Source organism: Notamacropus eugenii, chromosome 4 (genome assembly GCF_028372415.1).
Source record: "Notamacropus eugenii isolate mMacEug1 chromosome 4, mMacEug1.pri_v2, whole genome shotgun sequence".
Lineage (NCBI taxonomy): Eukaryota > Metazoa > Chordata > Mammalia > Diprotodontia > Macropodidae > Notamacropus > Notamacropus eugenii.
In genome coordinates this window covers 39,603,310-39,619,724 of record NC_092875.1, presented here as the reverse complement: position 1 = coordinate 39,619,724, position 16,415 = coordinate 39,603,310, and the positions used below count along the sequence as shown (strand labels likewise).

The 16,415-nt window shown below is 53.7% G+C and overlaps 1 protein-coding gene across 12 annotated transcripts in view; it reads left to right on the top strand.

Moving 5' to 3' along the window:
• The window catches only part of NCOR2 (nuclear receptor corepressor 2), a 359,203-nt gene extending 343,786 nt beyond the window's left edge, over positions 1-15,417 (top strand). For 7 of the 12 annotated variants that reach the window (XM_072600693.1, XM_072600695.1, XM_072600694.1 and 4 more), the window contains 8 exons: positions 646-776; positions 1,715-1,908; positions 3,449-3,598; positions 4,526-4,671; positions 6,294-6,347; positions 9,165-9,392; positions 12,176-12,355; positions 13,939-15,417. In XM_072600693.1, coding sequence (XP_072456794.1) covers positions 646-776; positions 1,715-1,908; positions 3,449-3,598; positions 4,526-4,671; positions 6,294-6,347; positions 9,165-9,392; positions 12,176-12,355; positions 13,939-14,114 — 1,259 coding nt within the window. In that variant the 3' untranslated portion in view covers positions 14,115-15,417. Of the gene's footprint in view, positions 1-645; positions 777-1,714; positions 1,909-3,448; positions 3,599-4,525; positions 4,672-6,293; positions 6,348-9,164; positions 9,393-12,175; positions 12,356-13,855 lie in introns of all 12 variants that reach the window. The other 5 variants (XM_072600696.1, XM_072600701.1, XM_072600697.1 and 2 more) reach the window with 4 other exon arrangements.
• The last annotated feature ends 998 nt before the right edge of the window (positions 15,418-16,415 follow it).

Genomic DNA, 16,415 nt, shown 5'->3' with positions numbered 1-16,415 from the left:
TTCAGTGGAAGAAATGAGGAGGATCCTTGGGATCCATCCACTCAGAAGTGTCAGGAGGTCACCCTGACCCCCCAATGCAAATACAGACACCCCTGTTACTCTGATATACAAGGAGTGGGCAGTGATGGGGAGCAGTTCTCTGATCCCCTAAACAAGATGGTGGCACCTCTTACTTTTCCTGAGGCCACATTGGTCCAGTCTTATGTCTCAGGTGCCACCTCTGACCCATCTTGGTGGTGTGACCCTTGACAGGTCACTTACCCTGTTAGAATTTGTGCAGAGGAGTTTCTGGTAGATAATAGGCGCTTAATAAATGCTCATTCACTGATGATCACTATCTCAGGTCTGAATGTGAAACAACAAAAACAAATCCCTGAGCTAACCAGGAGAAAGACTCAAGTGTAGGGTCTGTGGCAGTTGGCAAAGCCTTCGAGACTGGGCAGGCCCACATCTGCCTTCCTCTTGGGGAGGGGCCATGTCTGCTCTCCTGGGGAGCCCTATGTTTGCCCTCTTAGGGGTCCCACATCTGCCCTCCTCGGGGAGCACACCCATGTCTGCCCTCCTGTTGTATACTGCATTGGGAACCCGGCACCCCCAGCGGCAGAAACCTGTATGATGGCCCATATTTTTTTTCTCTCTCCACAGGTTCCTTGAAGTTGTCTGAGGCCCCCCACGCCCGGCAGCCCCCGGAAAGCCAACAATCCCCTGGGCAGCCGATGTCTTCTTCTGTGGTCAAGGGTCACCAGCGGGTGGTCACTCTAGCCCAACACATCAGTGTAAGGAGTTGCCATGTGTCTTCCTCCCCCTGCCTAGTGCTAGCCATCTGGAGAGGTGGGATGGTGGGTACAGGGAGGGGGCCTTGGGACTCAGCGCCAACCCCACAGCTCTTGGCACCAGACTCATTCATTAGTTCAGTGGATGTTGGCAAGTGGCATTGCCCTCACCAGACCTAGGCGACTTCATCTATAAACTGAGGGACCTCTCAGACCCTTTCCAGTACCAGCTCCAGGATGCTGGATGGTCTCCTATCTCTGGGTCTCATTTTTTTCATCTGAAAAATGACAGGTTGAATCTGGAGCCCACTAGGGTGCAGTGGTACAGTGTGGGGCCTGGAGCCAGGGAGGCCTGAGTTTGAATCCTTCCTCAGACAGTCTGTAGCCAGGTGACTCTAAACAAGCCGTCTGAGTCACCATCTCAGCCTCAGTTTTCTCCTCTGTAAAATGGCGGTGTGCTAACGCCTTTCTTATGGCCTCCCTGTAAGGATCACATGAGATAATGTCTATAAAGCTCTCTGCGGATCTTAAAGCGCCATATAAATGTTAGTTAGGACTTTTATCAGGGGCCTCTGAGGCCCTTTCCCGCCATAGATCTGTAGTCCTACAGACCGTCCCCCAGACTGAGCAAAGGGCCTGCCATGTGGCAGAGGCTGAGCCAGGCACCGCAGTGGGTGCAGACCAAGACACGGTCCCCACCTTGCTCTAGGGTCTGGGGGGAGGCAAGAAGAGAAGACCAGTGGGACCCAGGAGAGGCGTGGGCCTTGAAGGACAGGCAGGGACACTGAGTCAGATAAGGAGGTGACACTCCTGGGGAAGTGGAGAAAGTGTGAGGGGAGGCCCAGAGGCGCTCTGGGGACAACATGGGGGGTGGAGGAGGACCCCTTCTTCTCTTTGCCTCCCTCATTCCCAGTCACGAATTTCTGTTCCCTTCCCCCTAGGAGGTGATCACCCAAGACTACACCCGCCACCACCCACAGCAGCTCAACTCTCACCTCCCGGCCCCCCTCTACTCCTTTCCTGGGGCCAGCTGCCCCGTGCTGGACTTACGCCGGACGCCCAGCGAGGTCTACCTCCCCCAGCCGGACCATGGTGCCGCCTCCCGCATCTCCCCCCAGAGCGAAGGAGGCAAGAGGTGAGCTGGGGTGATGGGGTGGCTGACTCCCTGTGCCACGGCCCTGGTCCCCAAGTCTGAACAGCACAGGAGCTTTGATATTTATTCCCTTTGAAGCCCCCTTTCCCCTCTACACCTAAGTTTCCCCATCTGTAAAATGAGGGGTTAGACTCTATGGTCCCTGGGACCTCTTCCGGGTTCAGACTCTGAGTCCATGAACAGCCAGGGCTGGGCTCAGGTCAGCTCTCTCTGACTTCACTCAAGGGGAAGGGGTAGCAAATCTTGACAGAGGCTATGGAAGGTCTGTGATAGGGCAGGATGTAAGTAGAAACCTCTCATCGCACATTCCGGGCTGCCCCCCTCTAGATAAGCTCTCTGAGGGTCCAGGCCCCTCAACCCCCTGTGCCTGGCCTAGAATCTGGCCCAGGCTAGCTCTGTGTAAGGAGAATATGTTGAAGTGCACTTCTGTGCCCCCTGCTCTCAGCATCCTGGCATGGGGGCAGGGGCAGTGCAGAGTCCCTGTACCCTATCTCCCACATGAGACATGGTAATTCAAATGGAGACCCCTCCCATTTATTAAGCCCCTACCCTGGACCAGGCCCTGTTCTGGGGCCAGAGAGAAGAGAGCCAGAAATGAGATGGAGCCCCCCCTTCACCCCAAGATCTCATTGTGCTGTGGGAGACACTGAGCCAGAGGCAATGGAAAGTATTTAGAGAAGGTGCAGGCTGAACGGTCAGGAAGCCTTAGGTTCCAGGCCTGTCCCAACACACCTCAGCTGTGGGAGCCTGGGAAAGTTCCTGTGACTTGGCAGTGCCCTGGGGGAGAAGTCTGCAGGCTGTGGCCAGAGGCTCCTGTGCAGTAGGCACTCCTTGAGGCTCAACCACTTTCTGCCTTTCTTTATAGCCATGTAAGCACAGTTCTTATGTAGTAGGTGCTTAATAAATGCTTGTTTACTAGAGTGGGAGATCAGGAAAGGAAAGACGACTCTTGAGCTGAGGCCTGAAGGAAGCCTAGGATTCTGAGAGGGAGAGGTGAGAAGGGAGGGCATTCCCAGCAGAGGGGACAGCCTGGGCAAAGTCAAAGAGTCCAAAGATGGAAGGTTGTGTATGAAGAATCTCGAGATGGTGTCAGAAGGAGAGGGAGATGCATTCAGGCTGGGAGGTACAATAGGAGCCAGAGTGAACTGGACTTTAAATGCCAAAGCAAGGAATTTGCAGCTGATCCTAGGGTACCAGGGAGCCCTAGGAGATTCCTGAGCAGGAGAGGAGCACACCAATGTTACCTCACACTATTTGTGGACTTTGTCTCTCTGGTCTCCTGTGTCTTTCCTCTCTGTCTCTCTCCATCTCTTTCTCTCACTGTCTCCTCTTTACCTCTGTTTCTGTCCCTCTCTCTGTCTCTTTCTGTCTCTGTCTCCTCTATATCTTTCCTTTCTCTCCTCCGTCTCTGTCTCTCTCTTCTGTCTCTGTCTCTCTCCTCTGTCTCTGTCTCTCTCTTCTGTCTCTGTTTCTCTCCTCTGTGTCTTTCGTCTTTCTTTGTGTCTGTGTGTGTCTTCCCCAGGTCTCCGGAGCAGGGCAAAGCCTCTGCCCTGGGCAGCTCAGAAGACTGCATCGAGCCAGTATCCCCACCAGAGGGCCTGGGGGAGTCTGACCACGGCCGAAGTGCCCCTTACCCAATGTTGTACCGAGAGGGGGAGCAGGCGGAGCCCAGGTATGGCAGCCTTGGGGATGAAAACAGAGAAGGGCATGTCCAGGCGCCCCCCCCCCCCCATGGCCTACGGGAGTCAGGGATCTGAGTTCAAATCCTAGCTCAGCCACTTGTCTGCCTCCCCCACCCTGGGCCTGCATTTCAACAGTTGGACATGTTGGGATTGGACACGCTCTGTGCAGTCCCTTCCATCCCTGAATCGAGGATCCCATGAAGTCATGGGAAGGGAGGGTCCAGCTCAATGTAAAAAAGAAGCCTAGTAACTCATGCTATGCTACAGCAGAGTGGAATGACTTTGATAGGTAGTGAGTTCCCTGTCTCTCTGGAAGGATTCGAGCAGCAGAGGCAGGCTGGCCGTAGCAGGGGACATCATGAAAAAAATCCAATCTCTACCTGAGGGTTTGGACTCCTCTACCTGTGACCCCCCTGAGGTCCTGACGTTCGTCCCTGAGGCTCTGGGATTGAGAGAAGTACACTAGACTGGGGGTCCACAAGGCCAGGATTTCCGCTCCAGGGCAAACACCCACTTGGACCTGACCTTGAGCTTTCTCTTCCCTTGGTCCGCTCTCTGGTCATTGGTGGAGCACCCAGGCTCAGACAGACTGTGGCCATGACTGAGGTCATTGCTCAGAGGCCCTCTCATCCAGCCCCCTCATTAGCAAGGAAGGGAACTGAGGTCCAGAGAAGGGAAGTCAGGCTCGTGGTCACACTGCCAGCCAGGGCCAAGAGAAGGACTCAGATTCAGATCCTCTGACTCCTAGTCTTGGAGGTCTCTTGTTAGAATTTGAGTTGGAAATGTGGGGGTGATGGGAAGGAAGCCAGGGTCCTCTGAGCAGCGCCGTTGGCAGTAATGACTGGCCTTTCTCTGGGGCTTTGCCAGCGTCATCTCACTGGGTACTTGACAGACTCCTCCTCCGTCTCCTCCCCCAGGATGGGATCCAAGTCTCCAGGGAACAACAGCCAGCCCCCCGCCTTCTTCAGCAAACTGACTGAGAGCAACTCCGCCATGGTAAAATCCAAGAAGCAAGAGATTAACAAGAAAATGGGCACCAACAGCCGGAATGAGCCCGAATACAGTAAGTGCCCCCCATCTGCCCTGTCCAGCTCAGGAGAGGGCGAGTGCACAAGCCCCTGACTCCTTCGACTCAGGAGGCTACCCTTTGTTAAATTAAATTTCCTCAAGGGTCATTGATCCACCATCTCACTTCATCCTTGGCTGTAGTGTCTAGCCTGGGCCCCATTTTGCAGATGGTAAAACCGAGGCCCAGAACGAGGAAGGCTTGCAGAGCTAGCTTGGACTAGGTCTTCTGCTTTGCCATTGTGTATCTCTTGGTGAAAATGCTCCCCTTCCCACCCCTGCTGCCTGGATCCCTGAGCCATTCACATCTGCATCCTGTCAACAGGTAGTGTAGGGATGGGCTGTGGCTCTCTGATTTCCCCCTTTCTCCTCTTCTCCAACCCCAGAAACCACCACGCATACAAAAAGCTAGAAGAGACCTCAGAGGTCATCCTATCAAACCTACCCATTTTGCAGATGAGGTCATTGAGGCCCAGACAAATGAATTGCTTGTGTGAGCAGTGGCAGATTCACATCCAGGTTCTCTACTCCAAATCTGTCTCTCTGTCCACTTGCCACAGTCTCCCTCTCAGATGGATTCAGTTCACCCCAAGGACCATTTTACTTGATCTTATTTGCATCTCTCAGGGATTCTGGGGGCCCATCGCAGCTCAGCTGATGTGAGCTATGCTCCAGGAGACTTTAAAACATTGTATGGGGGAGTCATGGGACCCTGGTTCAAACTCTGCCTCCACCACTGATTTCCCTGCATATTCTTGGGCCAGTCAGTACTCCCCTTGGGGCTTTCCTTTCCTCCTCTGTATAATGGAGATAATAATCCCCACCTGGGGTCAATCAGAAGAAATGTGTATGTAAGGGATTTGAAAAGTGTAAAAACCAGTGGTAAGTAATGAGGAGGAGGAGGAGCCGAGGTCCTCTGGACCCTCCGTCCTCCTGCCTCACCTATAAAACATATATAGGTACGTGCACGTGCAGGTCTGCACATGCACAGCAGTAGATGGATGCTATCAGAGCTGGCAAGCGCTTCTCAGTCTTTACAGATCACTCTGCTCACAACAGGCCTGTCTAGGCCAGCTTTCTGACAGGCCTGGGATCCATGAACTTGGATGGAAAAAAATGCATCTTTTACTTTCATGAATCTCAAACTAAAATGTAGCCTTTCCTTCTATTAGGATTTTGTTTTAAGCCATTATTCTGAAAAGGGGCCCATAGGTTTTACTAGTCTGCTCGAGGGCTCCATGCATCCCATGCATGTCATGGTGTGGTCCAGCCCAAGGGCTCAGCGCAGTGCATCTAGAAAGAGAAGGAAGCTGGCTAGGAACATCCCTGCTAACCTTAGGGGTGGTCAGGGGAAAACCCCTCAGACGGAAAAGTCCAGCCTCTGAAATCCCTTGAGCATGTCTCTGTGCTGAGGCCAGTGGATCTGAGTGACCTTGGCCCAAAAGGTTGGGTGGTACTTCCTACTTTTGTCCCCAGAGGACCAGGCTGGCCTAGCCCCTACAGACAGGACAGCCATGGGGACTCCAAGCTCACTGAGCCTGTGACAGTCAGCACAGCCATCCTGGTCATCATCCCCCAGGGTTACCTTCTCTCATCCATCTCATTATCTCTTTCCTCTAGATATCGGTCAGCCTGGGACAGAGATCTTCAACATGCCCGCTATCACCGGAGCAGGTAACTTGCCCGGCTCGGTCTCCAGCGTCGACTGCCCCCTTCAGACAGTGATTTATTGCCACTCCACTCAGTCTCCCCCTCCCTCACCTCTCCCTGCACTTGAGCAAGTCAGATGATGTGTGTCCGGGTGGAGACAGGAGCAAGGGGCTTGGGGTCGCCGCCATGTACTGTCATTTGGAGCCCGGCCTCCAAGGGCATGTTTGGGTGATACGTGTGTGAAGCCTTGCAGAGCACTTCTCAGCTCAGTTTTACACAGAACCTGAGAGTGAGAAGGGGCCTCTGTGGCCATCTGGGCCACACCAACATACTCCTCATCCTCAGCAAGTGCTGGTTTAGTCTGTGTGTGAAGTCCCCTAGAGAGGGGGTACCCACCACCTCCAGAGGCATCCCACTGTACTTGGAGATGACTCCTAAATGAATCTACCGCTTTGCAAAGAACCAAATTCAGTCCAGTCAAACAAATACATATTAAGCACCTGCTGTGTACTGCGTGCTGTGCCAGGTGTTGGAAGAACTAAGATACAGAGCTGCCCTTGGAAAGCCCATGTTCTGCCAGAGGGAGGAGGCAGGTGGGGAGTGGTGACCATTGAGTTCATTTCTGGGTGCTTGGGCTTAGGAAGGCCATCAGGGACCAAGATGGTGGAGGGTTTCAGGCTCGCATCACATAAAGAGTGGTTGGTCAGAGGCACTGGGAACATTTAGCCCAGAAGAGAAGACTTGGGCTGGGGGAACATGAGCCGTCTTCAGACATTGTGAGGACTAGCACATGGTAAAGGGGTGAGATTTCTGTTTTCCATTGAAAATAGAACCAGGGGCAGTGATGGTTAGTTGGATGGCCTGGCTCCTGAGCGCCCTTTCAATGTCGAGATTCTCTTCTTGAGTGCTTTGATGTTCGTGGGTGGAGGGGAGAAAGGCTGCAGACCTGGGCTAGAGAGTGTCTTCAGAAGGCTCATGAGCCTTGCCTTGAAGTTGGATAAGATTTGGAAAGGGGGATAGGTCCCTCCAAAGGGATGGTGATGAAACTTTCAGAAGGGCGGTGCCAAAGAGGGCATCATCAGCCAGCCAGAGTTGCAAGATGGGTATTGGAAGAGATTGAGAATTGGTCTTGAGCAAGATGGTGGCATATTCTGGATGTGTGAATGGCTCTCTGAGCTCGATCCTGTGGCTGGACGGCTTGCTGAAGATGCCTCTGGCTAAGGGCACTGTTTGGAGGGGGAAGGAGAGCCAGTCCAGGGCACCTGCAGTCCCCACCCTAGGGCTGCCTGGGGGTTCCACAAAGCCTGGGTCCTCCCCACAGTGAGCCAAGGGGCCCGTGGGGTCTCCCAGCTGCTGTTGCGTGCCCATTTTGTTACTGTTCCCTCCTGCCCCCTCCCCAGCTCTTCCCCCCCCCCCCCCCCCCCCCGCCGCAGGTTAGGAGACATGTGGTCGCAGCTGTCCCCGGATCCTCTCCCATGTCTCCCCCTTCCCTCCCTGTCTCCCCTGCCCATTCTCCCCTCCAGAGCGAATGCTGCATATAACTGCATGGCTATCTGTAACCCACAGTAACGTCACTCAGTCTCTGCATCCTATCTCTCATTTTGGCTTTGAGCCAGGGCTCAGGGAGGGCCAGAGCTGTGGGTGGGGTGCTGACGGCTCAGTAAGTGAAGGAAGGAGAGCAGAGAGAGCTGGGTTGAGGGGTGGGGGGTGGCCTAGGCCTGGGCTTCCCTACCCCCATCCTCTTGAATCCTTCTTGTGAATTGGGAAGGAAGCTCCCTGTCCTTCCAAGGTTATCACTAGGAGGGGTCACCTCTGTGGCCTTCCTGGCCGCCCCCCACCCCCCAGCAGCTCTGGTCCTGCCAGAAGACATATGCTATCTGAGGGCAGAGCCCCTTCATTTATGTGTTTATGTCCCAGCTGCCAGCACAGTAGCTGGCCCAAAGTAGGCCCTGAATAGTTGAATTAAAGGAGCTAAGAAGGAAGGGATAGGGGGAGAAGAGAGACGGGACCCTGCCTCCGACCTCTCCTTCTAATTAGAGACAGGTCATACCTAAGGGAAGGATTTCATTAGAGAGCAAGGGACAGTGATTGTGGCCTGGATGTCCCGAGCCAGCCGGCAGTGAGGCTCTGGGAGGGGAATCTTCTGGACAAGGGGAGAGGCTCGAGCTGGGTGGCTTTGGGTCTCCAGCAGAAGTAGGGAGCTGTACCCCAGATTCTAGGAAGGGCTTACCGACCCCCCAGTGTCTAGGGTCACCCCTGCTATGTTTGGGGCACAGAGCTGGGAGGAATCTTGGAGATCACCTAGTCTAGACAATTTTCAGAGAAGGAAACTGAAGCATGGAGCTGCTGTGGGAAACAGCCTTTGAAACGGCCTTCCCTGTTCCTCCAGCTGCCTGTGTTCCCACAGGCCATCTCCCTCCCTCCCTTCATTTATTTCTTTTTGGAAATAAGCATGTCCAGACCAAATGCCAGCTCAGGCTCCTCCTCAGCTAGAGTAGACACAACTGCCCTCTGCCTGTCCCTGCCTCCCATCAGAAATCAAACTGAGGAAGCAGGTTCCCCAACCTGTCTCCCGCAAAGCTGGACCCCCATCATAGCCAGGGGGCCAACGGGGAGTGGAGCTGGGTGTGGGGACTGCAGAGGAAAAGTTGTTGCTTTGGAAGAATGTGCTGACTGTTTGTTTCTTCTCCCCTCTCCTGTCTCCTTCCTCTCTCCTCTCCTCTGTCTCTCCCTCTCCCCTTCTCTCCTGTATCCTCTCCTCTCCTTTCTGGTCTCCCTCTTGTCCTCCCGTCTCTTGCCCTTCCCTCTGCTCCCCTCTTTTCTCTCCTCTTTCTCTCCCAGGCCTTATGACTTGTAGAAGCCAGTCGGTTCAGGAGCACGCGAGCACCAACATGGGGTTGGAAGCAATAATTAGGCGGGCCCTAATGGGTAAATATGATGATCAGTGGGAAGACCGGTCGCCTCTCAGTGCCAATGCTTTTAACCCTCTGAATGCCAGTGCCAGCCTGCCCGCTGCTATGCCCATAACCGCTGCTGACGGACGGAATGACCACCCGCTCATCTCGCCAGGTCTGCAGGCCTTTCCACCTTCCGCCGTTTGTCCGTCTGTCCGTCCGGCCATCCCCTCATGTCGTTGTGATTAATTCCTCCTGCGTGTTTTGATTTCTCCCCTTTGAGCTTTGAGCTTTGACCGTGTGTGTGGTTTTGTTTTTTTGTTATTTTTTTAATTTAAAATATTTTTGTTTGTTTTTGGAATCTGCTAATCTGATGCTGTACTGATTTCCCCGTCGTCCTGGGGTCCTGCCCACGCGCCTCCATTCCAAGGAGGGCGGAAGATGCTGCTTTTCTCTGAAATACTTACAATGCTGTTTCCATTCCCCTCCCCAGCCCTCTTCCCCATCCTCCCACCCAAGGTGTCTGCTCACCCCAGAGCCTCCTTGGCTTAGATTCCTACAGCAGGGCTTTAATCAGTGCCTTCTCCTGAGGGGGAAAGGAGAAGCGCTGTGACCTAGTGGAGAGATAGCCAGCCTGGGAGGCAGGGAGGCCTGGATTCACACCTCCCCCTGCCCTCCACCCAGCACATGCTTGAAGACTAGGTGACCTTTGGTGGGTCACCTCACTCTCCAGGTCTCACATCAGGTCCCCTGGGGAGGGGCCCCTTCCAGCTGTGTGCCTTTGGCATAGTGAGGAGGAGAAGGAGCTTGTTGGACCAGAGGATCCCGTCCAGCCCAGAGATGCTAAAATTCCACACCATACAGAGGAAGAAACCTGGAGTTGGGAGGCAGGAGATTGGGTTCAGATGCCACCTTGTGCCTCAGTTTCCTTTCCTGCCACATGAAAGGATCAGACTTCATGGTCTCTGAGGAGTCTTCTAGAGCTGAGATACTGCCCAGTACTGAGCACAGTGATGGGCCCTGGGGACATCTAGATGTGGTAGAGGCCCTGCAGAGATGGAGCTGCCAGTCTAGTGGTTAGCACCATTTATCACAGGGACCAACAGATTACTGAGAGCCTGGGTTCCAATCTCTTTGATACTTGTTCTCTCTGTGCTTTGGGGCAGGTCTGTTTCAATACCCTGGGCCTCATTTTCCCCTTCTGTTAAAACAAAAGAGTAGTTCTAAATTGGTCTCCCGGGTCCCTAGGAGCTGCAGATTTATGATTTATCGAGCACCTGCCTCTTGGGTTTGAGGCTCAGGGATGGGCCTTTGGAGGCCCACCTGAACATTCTCCACTGTCCATCAGAAGGTCTCCTTTGCCCTGCCCAGACCCACCATAGATGGATCAGCTTTTGCCCCACATCTGTGTCTGCCTGGGGCCCCGATTGCCAATGGAAGGCAGTGAACTCAAAGCTGTTGTCCCTCCATGACATCCCCAGAGGGTGTCTATTTCCCCACTCTGGCCCCGGCCCAGTCAGACCCACTCCTGGAGTTAGCAAAGAGACCAAGTTGCTCCCGTCTGTCCAGTCTCTTCCATTGGCATGTCTGATGTTCACAGGGTGGGCAAGGACTATGGCCCCTGCTTATGTTGTTGGGAAGCCAGAGGGAGACACCCAGGATGGCACAGCCAGGCTGTAGTGGGGTCAGGACTCTCACTGGAGGAGCCGTTGCTAATCCTCTCTATTCAGAGGAGCCAAATTCATCTCTAGACCCAGATCACATCAGGAATTTTTCATTGTGTCTGATACATGTAGCACCCGTTCCCTGAGATGATCCCCAAGCACCGTCTTCAGCAGGCTACCTTCTGTGCTGTGCCCCCACTACTACCAGCCTCAGAGTCAGCCTGAAGAGCAAAGGTTGCCCAGGAATAGTCACCACTGACATTAATAGGGTGCTGAAGTTTTTGTCTCCTCTGGCCCTTACAGGGGCCCAGTGAGGAAAGGTCCTCAGGCAGACCAGGCCATGGAGACACTCGTTGGAGCCAGGGCCCCAGAGTTCCCCTGCTGCCTCTGCCCCATCCCCTTTATGACTGGCAGCTCCTTCCTTCATAAACTGAGGGGGCTGCACTTGAGGGTCACGGGTCACTGAGGTCCATTTGAGCTCTGAATCTGCGACTGTCGCATCAACCAAGCAGTGCTACCCCAACTTCTGTCTGGAACCCTGCCCCGAAACACTGCTCCCCCAGATACACACACACAGACACACACACACACAGACACCCCCCCCCCCCCCCCACACACACACACTCTGCCTCCCGTCAGGGTCACACTGCTAGCGACTCAGGTAGGCTTGCCAACTCTGGATCCATTGCCCTCTCCCTAGTCCTTCGGCGTCTCACATTTACCAAAAGAAAAGCCCTCAGCTCCTCCAGCCCACAGCCACACATGTTAATTATCCAGACTCCTGCCTCATCTACACAATGGGGAGGGATTTTTCAGAGTTCTCATACTCCCATAGAGACCCCCTTGCTGCCCTTCTGTCCCCAGTCATGGCCCAGGCAGACTCTGGGCTTTGTTCAGCCCTGGGGGGCTGAGAGAACATCAAAATGGAGAGCCCTGGGGTAGAATCGAGGGTCCAGCCAGCTGCCAATATTCTCCTGATGGAGCCAGAGGCCAGATAGAAGAACTGCCCCATTTCCCACCAGCCTTCCCCTCCCCATATTCCCCCCAAGGGCCATCCCTGAAGATGTCAGCCTCAGCCCAGGTCCAGATGGGAGCAGATCCTTCCCTCTTGCCCTTCTCCTCAAGGGACTCTGGATTCTCTAGATGCAGCCCGGATTCCTTTGAAATGGATGGGAGGGGCAAGGGCAGGCCAGCCCTGGAAGGTGGCCGCTGAGGCAGGGTCCCCTCTCACAACTCCCCAGTCCGTAGTTGGTCTGTGCATCCTAGAAACATGGACGCCCATGTCTCCCTGCAGGAGGTGGAGGGAAACCAAAGGTTTCTAGCCGGCCCAACAGAAGCAAGGCCAAGTCCCCAGCTCCAGGACTGTCCTCAGGGGAGCGGCCAGCGTCTGTCTCCTCTGTCCACTCAGAAGGTGATTGTAACCGAAGGACTCCACTCACCAACCGGGTGTGGGAAGACCGACCTTCCTCTGCAGGTAAGGGGAGCTGCGTCACTGGGAGTGGGGAGGGAGGGCGAGGCATTGAGGGGAGAAAGGCCCTCCAGTCCTGAGGAGCAGTTCTGACTGGGTAGGGGCCCCACACCAGGAAATGCTTTGCCCCTTTCTGACTTCGTTGTTCTAGGGCCATTGATGCTGTAGGAGAGCAATAAGATGGCCGTAACACATAGGTCTTCCCAACCAGACCTGTCCTGGGCCTGGGTGTTACAGAGAGGCTGTGGTGGGCAGGGAAATAACCATGAGGTCAGGAGGGCCCTGTGTTCAGATCTAACCCTCTGACACTACAGGCCTAGTCCCTCCACCTCTCAGCACCAGGCAAGTCTTCTAAGTGACGGACAGGTGCTGGCTGAACTGCATTGTGGGAGGGAGTTTCCTCTACACTAATGAAGTCACAGGAGCTGGTACCCAAAGAATGGAGGCACCGTAGTACACAGAGCTGTTATAGGAGAAGTGCTTTGTAAGCCTTCTGAGACTAAGTTCAGGTCTGATATTGTGAACGTTATTAATGACATTATTATCATTAATGATCATCGTGATGCATTTGGAGGATCCTAAGAAGTTCACAAGCAGCCACAGGGCCCAAGCAGAAAGTTTCCTTTCTGCCTCAGTTTCCTCATCTGTAAAATGAGTTCAGTTCTGTAATTTCCAAGGTCCCTCCCAGCTGTACTTATGCCAAGCACTGCTAGAAAGTAACAATAAATACTCCCCTAAAAAGACCTTGCCAAAGGGGCAGTGGTTACTGTGTACCTACTGTGTGCCCAGCCCTGTGCTGGACTGAGTGGGGTTTCCAAGAGAAGGCAAGTCACGATGGACGCCCTTTCTGTATCACTTGGAGACTCATCAAGTGCCTTCCTCACAGATAGATCGAATGGACATGGACCCCTTTTGGCAGAGGAGAAACTGAGACTCAGAGAAGGGAGATCATAGGGTCATAGATTTAGGGTCAGTAAGATCAGATGAGGAAGTCGAGACCAGGAGACTTCATAGTCATGCAGATAGTGGTGTTCTGAGGCATGAATTGAAGCTTGGTCTTCCTGACTCTCTCCACAAAGTTTCATACCTGGGTGTTGGTTTGGGGTTTTGTTTTTTGGGTGTTCTTGGGGGTTTTTTGAGGCAGCTTTAGTTAAGTGTGACTTGCCCAGGGTCACACATCTAGTAAGTGTCTGAGACTGGATTGGAACTTAAGTCCTCTTGAATCCAGGGTCACTTGGCTGTTCCAAGTCTGTCACTGTCTGAGACCCACCCTCTTTCTGTCATACTCAACTGGTTTTTTCCCTCAGAGTCCTTGCCCTGGGAAGACGAGATCCAAAAGCCCTTCACAGTTAATTGGCGGGTCAGATTGAAAGGCTGCCTCTCAGGCTGTTGTCCTTGCACAGTCTTGTTGGCCCCCGCCAGTCTCAGTGAGAATGGAGGGGGAGGTCAGGAAGCAAGGCCTGTCCTTGCTGAGGGTCTGTCTGTGTTCCCTTCCTTCCTTGCCAGTCCCCCTCCCCCCTGTCTGACCTCTTCTCCCCTCACCTACCTGTACGTCTCTGTTCCCTTTGCCCCGGCCCCCTCCCCTCCAGGTTCCACGCCGTTCCCCTACAACCCGCTCATCATGAGGCTCCCGACAAACGTCATCACTCCCTCGCCCCCCACAGCCATTCCACAAGGCAACTCCAGTGGCCAGCACCACGCCTGGGATGAGGAGCCAAAGCCCCTGCTCTGTTCACAGTATGAAACCCTCTCAGACAGCGAGTGAAGGGGGAGACTGGGATGGATGGGGAGAGGAGGGATTACGTGGCAGGAGAGCCCAGCACAGAGACGGCCAAAGCCAACTGGTTTGGTGGACATTGAGAACGAAGCTGGTCGACCACCTTCCTCTCTCCCCTCCCAAAAAAATCCAACCCCCCTCCAGTTCCCCCAAGGGTACAGGAAGGAGCACCCAGAGTCTGTCTGCATCTGTCTGTCTGGAAGTCCTGTGTCCTCTTCGGCCCAAAGCCTTAACTAACCCCCATTGCCGTGAGGGCAGAAACCCCAGCTGGTAAGAGAGGCGCCGGCAGCGGGTGGTAGCTACCCCCACTCCCAGCACTGCGTACAAAACCCCACTGAGAAGGAAATCTCTCCCCCTCTGCCTTCTGCTGTGCTCACAATCTCTGTCCAGTCCCATGGGAGGCCACCGACCCATGAATTGAATTGACTTTCTCAGGGGAACAATACCACCTGGTGCTCCACGCCTCTTCTTCATACTGGGGAGGGGCAGGGGAAGTGGGAAAGGCTTGACATCTGTCTGAATGCAGTGCATGTTACAGGGGGGTAGGTTGGGAGGGAGGGTGTACAGGGTGTACATGGACAGGACAGACACCCACAGGCTGCACCGGCACAATGGAGTGGCTAGGGATCCAGTACTTGAAGTGGGATGGCCATTCACTCTTTTCTTGCCGCCTTTTACCTCCCTCCTTTCCCAGTGTCAACCAGCAAACCAGCTACATCTATTCCCCACCCCCCAAAAAAGATAATTTCCTCCCAGTGTGGGACAAAACACCGGCTCCACCGCTCCCTTGTGGCATTCAGAACCAAAGTTCAGTCCATGTCAGCAGACTCAGCTCACCCACAGCTTCTGGATTCTCCCAGAGCCCGCCACCATCGCCGCTTTGAGATCCATCTGTGGACTCTGGGAGCCCTGGCCATCCTTCATGCTTTCCCCCCCTCTACCCCCCCACCCCCGGATCTAATGAAGATCGCCTTTGCTAAATAAAACTCAGCCTCGGGAAACCCAATGCCAAAATGCAGGCCTGGGAAGTAAGTATCAGGCCGTGTGGGGGGCAGCCGGCAAGCAGGGGAAGACAGCATGGATCTGTCCGTCCCAGCTGACCCCAGAGGATCCGCCTGCCGCCGCTGCCGCTCCGCAGAGAGGAGACTGATTTTCGGACATCGTTGCTGAAACGGTGGGAAGGAAAGGCAGTTGTAAATGATGTATTGGTCTACAGGGTATATTTTTGATACCTTCAGTGAATTATTTCAAATGTTTTACGTGAGGAATGACTAAACAGTATTACAGGCTGCTTTCGGTCTCTGCTTTTACTGCAAAAAAAAAAAAAAAAGAAAAGAAAAGAAAAAAAGGCGTGTGCAGGCTTAACCCATCGTCCCATTGCGTGGTATTTCCATGGGCAAATAGCTCATCCATCCCCCCCTCATCCAGAAGGCGCTGACTTCAAGGCAGGGCACCCATCCGCAGTTACCAGTGTTCATGATTAAAAAGAAAGCAAATCTTACTGTAGTTCAAGAAGTTGGCTCGGCCTCAGAGCTCCCCAGATGGGGGGTGGGGGGAGGGGAAGGTGGATTCCCCGAAACCACAAGACACGTGAACTGGTTCTGTTGTATTTCCATGTGTGGTGACATCTTTTTTTTACATTTTTTTCATTCCATAATATATCAGATGTTGGATCATATCTGCCAGTTAACGTTTGTGAAAGGACGCCAGTAATTTACTCTGGAAATAAAAAGTGGAGTGGGGGGACAGAAGTGAGGAGGGGACGGGTTGTGAGGGATGGGGGGCGATTGCAGTGGCTTCTGCCCCTGCCCCAGAGAACAAGCGAGCGCAGCAACAACAGCTCTCTGGGGCCTCTGGGGGCCCCTCAGCCTGCCAACGTTTGGATAGAGTATCTAGCTGAGAAAAAAGTGACATTGTCACATGATACACATTTTCTTAACTGTTCCTCCAGGTCCAGTCTCGAAGCCACAAAAAGACTGTGTTTTTTTGTTTGTTTTTCCAGCGTCCAGATGTGTTCCATGGTTTGTCATGTTCTTAAATGTCCTTTTCTGTTGCATACCCCTCCCCGCCATGCAGAAAATATTCTCAGTTTAGTTCAACTCAGTTCAATCCAACATGGTCCAGGCTGTGAGCAAGGGACTTGGCAAGATAAAGGTAGAAAGGAGAGCCCCTACCCTCCAAGGCCTTACATTCTCCTTGGAGAATACCCCAAGTACTTGGGGTGAGGGTGCTGTCAACTTCTGGCATGAGGAGGAAGAGGATTCTGGGAGTCATGAAGAGCCTGTAGGA